This window comes from Bombina bombina, chromosome 5 (genome assembly GCF_027579735.1).
Source record: "Bombina bombina isolate aBomBom1 chromosome 5, aBomBom1.pri, whole genome shotgun sequence".
NCBI lineage: Eukaryota > Metazoa > Chordata > Amphibia > Anura > Bombinatoridae > Bombina > Bombina bombina.
The window spans coordinates 1,005,725,648-1,005,735,145 of record NC_069503.1 but is presented as its reverse complement, the minus strand read 5'-3'; the positions used below and the strand labels follow the sequence as shown (position 1 = coordinate 1,005,735,145).

The following is a 9,498-nucleotide window of genomic DNA, read 5'->3' as shown; positions in this document are numbered from 1 at the left end:
AATGTTTGAAGTTAGGTGTCGGCGATGTTAGGGAGGGCAGATTAGGGGTTAATACTATTTATGATAGGGTTAGTGAGGCGGATTAGGGGTTAATAAGTGTAGGCAGGTGGAGGCGACGTTGTGGGGGGCAGATTAGGGGTTAATAAATATAATATAGGGGTCGGCGGTGTTAGGGGCAGCAGATTAGGGGTACATAAGGATAATGTAAGTAGCGGCGGTTTACGGAGCGGCAGATTAGGGGTTAAAAATAATATGCAGGGGTCAGCGATAGCGGGGGCGGCAGATTAGGGGTTAATAAGTGTAAGGTTAGGGGTGTTTAGACTCGGGGTACATGTTAGAGTGTTAAGTGCAGACGTCGGAAGGGTTACCGCATAGCAAACAATGGGGCTGCGTTAGGAGCTGAACGCGGCTTTTTTGCAGGTGTTAGGTTTTTTTTTTCAGCTCAAACAGCCCCATTGTTTCCTATGGGAGAATCGTGCACGAGCACGTTTTTGAGGCTGGCCACGTCCGTAAGCAACTCTGGTATCGAGAGTTGAAGCTGCGTAAAAAATGCTCTACGCTCCTTTTTTGGAGCCTAACGCAGCCTTTATGTGGACTCTCGATACCAGAGTTATTTTTATGGTGCGGCCAGTAAAACGCGGGCGTTAGTTTTTCGGGTCGTTACCGACAAAACTCCAAATCTAGCCGTTAGGATTTATATTTATTTTACAGACAACTTTGTATTTATTTTAACTAGGTACAATAGTTATTAAATAGTTATTAACTATTTAATAACTACCTAGCTAAAATAAGTACAAAAGTACCTGTAAAATAGACCCTAACCTAAGTTACAATTACACCTAACACTACACTATAATTAAACTAATTACCTAAACTACCTACAATTAATTACAATTAAATTAAATAAACTAAATTACGAAAAAAAAACAACACTAAATTACAGGGGAAAAAAAGAATTACAAGAATTTTAAACTAATTACACCTAATCTAATCCCCCTAATAAAATAAAAAATCCCCCCAAAATAATAAAATTCCCTACCCTACACTAAATTACAAATAGCCCTTAAAAGGGCCTTTGGCGGGGCATTGCCCCAAAGTAATCAGCTCTTTCACCTGTAACAAAAATACAATACCCCCGCAACATTAAAACCCACCACCCGCACACCCAACCCTACTATAAAACCCACCCAATCCCCCCTTAAAAAAACCTAACACTACCCCCCTAAAGATCTCCCTACCTTGAGCCGTCTTCACCCAGCCAGGCAAAAGTGGACCTCCAGAGGGGCAGAAGTCTTCATCCGATCCGGGCAGAAGAGGTCCTCCAAGCAGCAGAAGTCTTCATCCAGGCGGCATCTTCCATCTTCATCCATCCAGAGCGGAGCGGGTCCATCTTCAATCCAGCCGACGCAAAGCCATCCTCTTCAAGCGAAGTCCAAGCGAAGAATGAAGGTTCCTTTAAATGACGTCATCCAAGATGGCGTCCCTTGAATTCCGATTGGCTGATAGGATTCTATCAGCCAATCGGAATTAAGGTAGGAAATATCCTATTGGCTGATCCAATCAGCCAATAGGATTGAAGTTCAATCCTATTGGCTGATTGGATCAGCCAATAGGATTGAGCTTGCATTCTATTGGCTGTTCCATTCAACCAATAGAATGCAAGCTCAATCCTTTTGGCTGATTGGATCAGCCAATAGGATTTTTCCTACCTTAATTCCGATTGGATGATGTCATTTAAAGGAACCTTCATTCTTCGCTTGGACTTCGTTTGAAAAGGATGGCTCCGCATCGGCTGGATTGAAGATGGACCCGCTCCGGATGGATGAAGATAGAAGATGCCACCTGGATGAAGATTCCGCCGCTTGGAGGACCTCTTCTGGCCGGATCAGATGAAGACTTCTGCCCCTCTGGAGGTCCACTTGTGCCCGGCTGGGTCAAGACGTCTCAAGGTATGGAGATCTTCAAGGGGTTAGTGTTAGGTTTTATTAAGGGGGGATTGGGTGGGTTTTAGAGTAGGGTTGGGTGGTGGGTTTTAATGTTGGGGGGGTATTGTATTTTTTTTTACAGATGAAAGAGCTGATTACTTTGGGGCAATGCCCCGCAAAAGGCCCTTTTAAGGGCTATTTGTAATTTAGTATAGGGTAGGGAATTTTATTATTTTGGTGGGCTTTTTTATTTTATTAGGGGGATTAGAGTAGTTGTAATTAGTTTAAAAAAATTGTAATTATTTTTTTATTTTCTGCAATTTACTGTTTGTTGTTTTTCGTACTTTAGTTTATTTAATTTAATTGTAGCTAATTGTAGTTAGTTTATGTAATTAATTTAATGATAGTGTAGTGTTAGGTGTAATTGTAACTTAGGTTAGGATTTATTTTACAGGTATATTTGTCTTTATTTTAACTAGGTAGTTATTATTATTATTATTGGTTATTTGTAGAGCGCCAACAGATTCCGCAGTGCTATTAACAAAGGCGGAGTACAAAAAAAACAAAAAACAGTTATAGGGATCAAATCGGTAGAGGGCCCTGCCAAGAGTTGCACTGTTGTAGTCAGCTCTTGAGAAGGTGATCAACAAACAGCTGGACTCTTAAGCTTACATGCTAGGGGGGTTCAGGGGATAGCAATGGAGGAGAGGAACTGGTATATAGTAAGGTTAGCGTAGGTTGTATGCATTCCTGAATAGTAGAGTCTTTAGGGAGCACTTGAAGCTTTTAAAACTAGAAGAGAGTCTAGTGGAGCGAGGCAGAGAGTTCCACAAGATGGGAGCCAGTCTGGAGAAGTCCTGTAAACGGGAGTGTGATGAGGTGACAAGAGAGGAGGAGAGTAGGAGGTCTTGAGCAGAGCGAAGGGGACGAGAAGGAGAGTATCTGGAGACAAGATCTGAGATATAGGGGGGAGCAGTGCAGTTGAGGGCTTTGTATGTCAGAGTGAGAATTTTGTGTTTGATCCTAGAGGCAAGAGGAAGCCAATGAAGAGATTGGCAGAGAGGTGCAGCAGATGAAGAGCGACTTGTAAGGAAGATGAGTCTGGCAGAGGCATTCATTAAGGATTGTAAAGGAGCTAGGCGGTAGGTGGGGAGACCAGAGAGGACAGAGTTGCAGTAATCGAGGCGGGAGAGGATGAGAGAGTGGATTAAAATCTTAGTTGTGTCTTGTGTAAGGAAGTGCCTAATTTTAGAGATGTTTTTAAGGTGGAAGCGGCAGGCTTTAGCCAAAGACTGAATGTGAGGAGTGAAAGAAAGATCTGAGTCAAATGTGACCCCGAGACATCGGGCATGTGGGGTAGGGGTAATGATGGAGTTGTCGACAGTTATAGAGAGATTGGGGGTGGAGAGTTTTGAAGAAGGGGGGAAAATAAGGAGCTCAGTTTTGGAGAGATTTAGCTTGAGGTAGTGAGAGGACATCCAGTTGGAGATGTGAGAAAGACAGTTAGTGACACGGGTTAGCAATGAAGGAGAGAGGTCTGGTGCAGAGAAGTAGATTTGGGTGTCGTCGGCATACAAATGATATTGTAAACCATGGGACTTTATTAGGGAACCTAGTGATGACATGTAGATTGAGAAGAGAAGGGGACCGAGGACAGAGCCTTGCGGTACTCCGACAGAAAGTGGTGACGGGGCAGAGGAGGCCCCAGAGAAGGCTACACTAAAGGTACGGTTTGACAGGTAGGAAGAGAGCCACGAGAGGGCTGTGTCACATATGCCGAAGGATTGGAGGGTTTGGAGCAAGAGAGGGTGGTCAACAGTGTCAAAGGCTGCGGACAGATCAAGGAGAATAAGCAGAGAGAAGTGGCCTTTTGATTTTGCTGTAAGTAGGTCGTTGGTAACCTTAACAATTGCTGTTTCTGTGGAGTGATGGGGACGAAATCCCGATTGCAATGGGTCAAGGAGGGAGTTTATTGTAAGGAAATGGGAAAGGCGTGCATAAGCTAGTTTTTCGAGAAGCTTTGATACAAGAGGGAGGAGGGAAATAGGGCGGTAGTTGGATGGGGAGGTAGGATCAAGGGAAGGTTTTTTGAGGATAGGTGTGACCAGTGCATGTTTCAGCGATGAGGGAAATATACCGGTGCTGAAGGAGAGGTTGAAGTGTGTGTGAGTATAGGGGTAAGGGTGGCAGAGAGGGAGGGGAGTAGCTGTGAGGGGATAGGGTCAAGGGGACAGGTAGTGAGGTGAGAGCGCAGTATAAGTGCCGAAACTTCATCCTCAGTAACAGGGGAGAATGAGCTAAGTTTAAGGTTATGTGGGTTGTGGTTGATTGAGAGCATTTGAGGGGGTGAGGGAGTGGAATTATGTTGAGAGACGATTTCATTTCTGATGGAGTTGATTTTGTTATTGAAGTGGTTGGCAAAGTCTTGAGCTGACAGAGAAGTTGTATTAGGAGGTGGGGGAGGGCGGAGAAGAGTATTGAAAGTGGAGAACAAACGTTTTGGGTTTGAAGAAAGATTAGAGATAAGAGTAGAGAAGTAGTGTTGCTTATGGAAATTAAGGACAGAGTAGTAGGAGTTCAAGATAAATTTGTAGTGTTGAAAATCAGCTGAACTCCTAGATTTTCTCCAGTGCCGCTCAGCAGTACGGGAACATCTGCGTAGGTATCGTGTCAGTGGAGTATGCCAGGGCTGAGGATGAGTGTTTGATTTCCGAGCTATGGTAAGAGGGGCGAGATTGTCAAGGACGGATGTAAGGGTGGAATTATAGTGGCAGATAGATTGGTCAGGGCATGAAAAGAAGGAGAAGGATGAGAGGAGAGGTTTGATGGAATTAGAAAGCTGTTGTTGATCTAATGATGTAATGGTTCTGTGAAGTTTGGTGTGAGGAGCAGAAGGAGGGAGAGTTGTAGGGAGGGATGATATGTTGCAAGTAAGGAGATGGTGGTCAGAAAGAGGAAAGGGGGAGTTTGTGAAGTTTGAGAGGGTGCATCGATAGCTAAAGATCAGGTCAAGGGAGTGACCATCTTTGTGAGTGGAAGAATCAGTCCATTGTGACAAACCAAAAGAGGAAGTGAGTTAATAACTAGTTAATAACTATTTAATAACTATTGTACCTAGTTAAAATAAATTTGCCTGTAAAATAAATATAAACCCTAAGCTAGCTACAATATAACTATTAGTTATATTGTAGCTAGCTTAGGGTTTATTTTATAGGTAAGTATTTAGTTTTAAATAGGATTAATTTATTTAATTGTATTAATTTTATTTAGATTATTTTAAATTATATTTAAGTTAGGGGGGGTTAGGGGTTAATACCTTTAATATAGTAGCAGCGACGTTGGGGTGGCAGATTAGGGGTTAATAAAATGTAACTAGTGTTTGCGAGGCGGGAGTGCGACAGTTTAGGGGTTAATATATTTATTAAAGTGGCGGCGATGTCCGGTCGGCAGATTAGGGGTTAATATATTTATTAAAGTGTTTCTGATGTGGGGGGGGGGCTCGGTTTAGGGGTTAATAGGTAGATTAAGGGTGTTAGTGTACTTTTTAGCACTTTAGTTAAGAGTTTTATGTTACGTGTTAACCCATAAAACTCTTAACTACTGACTTTTAAATGCGGTAGGAGTCTTGACAGGAGAGGGTCTACCACTCACTTCTTCGAAGACTCGTAATACCAGCGTTAGGCAAATCCCATTGAAAAGGTAGGATATGCAATTGACGTAAGGAGATTTGCGGTATGCTCGAGTCGCGGAAGAAAAGTGAGCGGTACACCTGTACCTGCCAGACTCATAATACCAGCGGGCGTTAAAAAGCAGCGTTGGGACCTCTCAACGCTGCTTTTTAAGGCTAACGCCAAACTCGTAATCTAGCCGAATGGAAATAGTGACTATTCATGGAGGTACTTAAACAGAATATTTGTCTAGCGATTTGGATAAAATGCCTTCATCTCAGATGTAATGAGAACGTAATAACTTTATTTTGTATGCACTTGTTAAAAAAATCTTTTCAATAAAATCTATTTAAATTTAAATTGTTTGTGCAAAAAAAAACAACAAAAAAAATGCCTAAATTAATAGTATTATTTACTACACCAGATCAGATCCCCTTTACATAAGTTAAAGATTTCTCCTTAATCTCTTGTAAGTTCTTACACTTTGATTTTATTTAGTATTTTTATCACAACACTATTTTAGAAAATAAAGATAACTATCTTTTGAGCGTATCTGCAGCATAAAGTTGCTAATTCATAACGTGAGTGTAACATTACACAATAAATGAATCTCATGGCTGACTGGTTTTCAAAACTGCTTTTATAAATGTTAGGGAATGACATTTTGGTTTTACACATTGGAACTCTGCCATATGCAAATCTATTAAATATGTAGTATAGAATGTTGTAGCATATAATCTTTTCCAACAAATGTAAACATCTTGTCACCGATTTCATAAACCAAACCAGTAATCAGTTATCAAACATCCGAGAAGTCAAATAGTCAATTTAATTTATTGTTGCATTATTGCATTGAAGCTGGTTGGGATCTGATTTCCAATGACCGATCTCTCCTCTTTTTTTATTAGAAACAAAATATATCCATTTTGAAGATTAGCAGACATACAGGATCATAATGTCATATTATATACAGTTCTGTGCTAGAAATCCATTATCCATGTATAACAGTATGTTATATATATTTGCCCCTGTATTTTCAGAATGAGTCCATTTAAAAAGGATGATTATTTATTCGCAAGCAAATGCTGATGACGAATCATACATTCATTTCTTTTGCAATATTTGTTGTGCTGTTTGTTTGATTATTCGTATAGTACAGTTAATAAAACCCTCTTTTTAGAGCCTTGTTCTTAACCATTTTGAATTTACTTATGAACACCCGTGCGAAATGTGTATCGACCAGATACTGGTAAGTCTTGGTGTTATTCGGAGGGGGTTCTGCAGCTATCACCTGGGCTGCCACGTGTAGTGATGAGGTGCTTGGGACGAGGTGATGTGAGCTCTTTGCAACATAATCTACTAGTCGGTTGTACTGTTGCTCAGACAGTCTTTCCCTAGTGCCATCAGCCTGCAAAACAAATTGAGTAGCAATGAACCGTATGTGGGATAAAGAGCAATTGTATATAATGGTATATAAGAAGTATTAACAATAATTGTGCAATTACATTACATATGTTGTAATTCATAAGGAACAGTGACTTTTCTAACAGATAAACCTAAGAATAGTTGTACAGATATACCTTCCTATTTGGTACGTGTATTGTGTGGTGTGATTATTTTAAACATATAAATAACTAAGATTAGTATTTTCCTTTTCTGTACATTTGTGTGTGATGCAATTTGTGTAAGTTAAACCATTTCTGCCTATATAACCGTTTCACTGAATGCTGTTACATTCCGTTCACACCATTATGCTGTACAGTTATCTGTTTGTAGCACAAGGGAACAGCCTGCCCTGCTGTCTCACTGAAATAAAACCTTAATTTTTATAGAAGAAACAAGGTGGTCTATTATTTCAATAATAACACCTGGACAACGAAGGTCGGCATCTGAGTAACCGATATTCCTACACCGTACAATCCCTATTCCAACACCGTATATCAATAATCATTCTGTACTGGTATAATAAAAATATATTGAAAAGGTAAATCAGATACCTGAAACATTAGCACCTCCTATCACTAACATGAATTTCTTAAATAATTTACCTACAGATCTCTGAACAAATAGGGTTACTATACTGACACTTCAAATAAGGTCACTTATTAAAAATTGATGTGTTAGAGCTTTTATAATGGAACATGATAACAAATAATTGCTTTAAAATGCTTCATTTAATGCGGCACTATGGCACCTCTGGCTACAAGTGGCTGAAGTGATTACTTACATGCTTAAAGGGGCATTGTATATATATTTATTTTGCATAAATGTTTTCTAGATGTTCCATTTATATAGCCCATCTGGGAGTGTTTTTGTAACAACGGAAAGTATCATTATTTTTTAATAACATTGTGCTGAGTCCTGCTTGCTCCCGTTTGTATAAAGGGTCTGCTTTCTCAGCCCCTTTCACTGGGTGTCCCAGCCTAACCTCATCAACAGTGCTAAACTGGGAGCTTCTAAGTAAGGTTTTAAAGGTTTTATACTGGATTTGTATATCAGTATCTGTGCATATTCTTCTTTTGCACAGGTCTATTACATGCAGTTGTAAACAAGTTGGTGTATGCTGTCCAGGGTGGATAAAAATCATGTCATCATTCAAATCAGATTTGTTTGTTTTTTTTACTTTTAAATAGGATTTATTTTAAAACATTTTTTTTTTCCTAGGAAAAGTCTATTTAAAGATAGTTTTTGTTTAAGATGCATTTTTAATTACATAGCAAGATGCTATATATTTATGGCTGTGATGTTTACATTTTTCTTTTTGGGTAAATTAATTCCATTAATCCATTCACAATGTCATGCTCTCACAGAGGTTTCGGTTTGATTATTTTGCACAATTTTTATATCTAGAAGATATTACATATTATTGTTTTTTTTAGTTCTCAAAACTGTGAATTTGTGTCAGCAGAAATAACATTCCCCTACTTCACAGCAAAAATGTTATAAGATAAACATACAGGGTTGAGAAATAGACCTTAAAGGGACATAATCATGAAAGAAACCCTTAGGGTTTCAGATAGAGCATACAATTTTAGATTTAATTCTACTATTGCTTCATTCTCTTGGTATATTTTGTTGAAGGAGAGCAATGCTCTTCTGAGGCCTAGCTGAACACATTGAGTGAGACAGTGACAAGCAGCTAGCTCACAGTAGTGCATTGCGTATGAGCCTATCCGTACTTTGTAAGAATGGATACCAATAGAACAAAGCAAATTAAATAAGAGAATTAAATTGGAAAATTGTTAAAAATGGCATGTTCTTTCTTAATCATGAAAGTTTAGTTTTGACTTTACTGTCCCTTTAATGCCATTGCTATGTGCACAGAATCAACCCATACTAAATGTCAAGAAGCTCACTGAATAAAAGATTGTTTGGGGTAGAATAGATCTGCACAAGGACCTAAATGTGAGGAGGGAAGGGCAAGCATTAAAAATGAAATATAATATTGTTTTAGTTAAATAAAACTATTTAAATTGTTATCATTAAGGCAATGGTTATTTTTCTTTACTTAAATAAAACTATTTAAATTGTTATTATTAAGGTAATATATATTCTCCTTCCAATAAAGTACAACTGAAAAGTTGATCAAATATGAATGATTAACCTAATAAACTGGACGTCGTTTACCTCCCAATAATTTCATTAATTTCAATGATCTATCTATGTATAGCTAATGATATATAACCAAGTCAGTAATGGTCTGATAGAACTGGAAAAATAATCTGAAAAGTTATTAGGTTTTTCACTAGACTGTACAAATCGTCCAAGATGGTAAATATTATTTATTACAGACCCAGCTCTGAAAAAAGGTGCAGCAAACAACCAAAATTGTGGCACTTTTATTTTTTTATTGTAATGATTTCTTAGGAATAGGTTTTATAGTCATGTTTTAGATTATAGATATA

At 38.8% G+C, this 9,498-nt stretch overlaps 1 protein-coding gene across 2 annotated transcripts in view; it reads right to left on the bottom strand.

The window, feature by feature from the left end:
* Positions 1–6,215: 6,215 nt before the first annotated feature.
* The window catches only part of VPS13B (vacuolar protein sorting 13 homolog B), a 1,996,594-nt gene continuing 1,993,311 nt past the window's right edge, over positions 6,216–9,498 (bottom strand). For both annotated transcript variants that reach the window (XM_053715243.1, XM_053715242.1), the window contains exon 62: positions 6,216–7,001. In XM_053715243.1, coding sequence (XP_053571218.1) covers positions 6,753–7,001 — 249 coding nt within the window. In that variant the 3' untranslated portion in view covers positions 6,216–6,752. The remainder of the gene's footprint in view (positions 7,002–9,498) is intronic.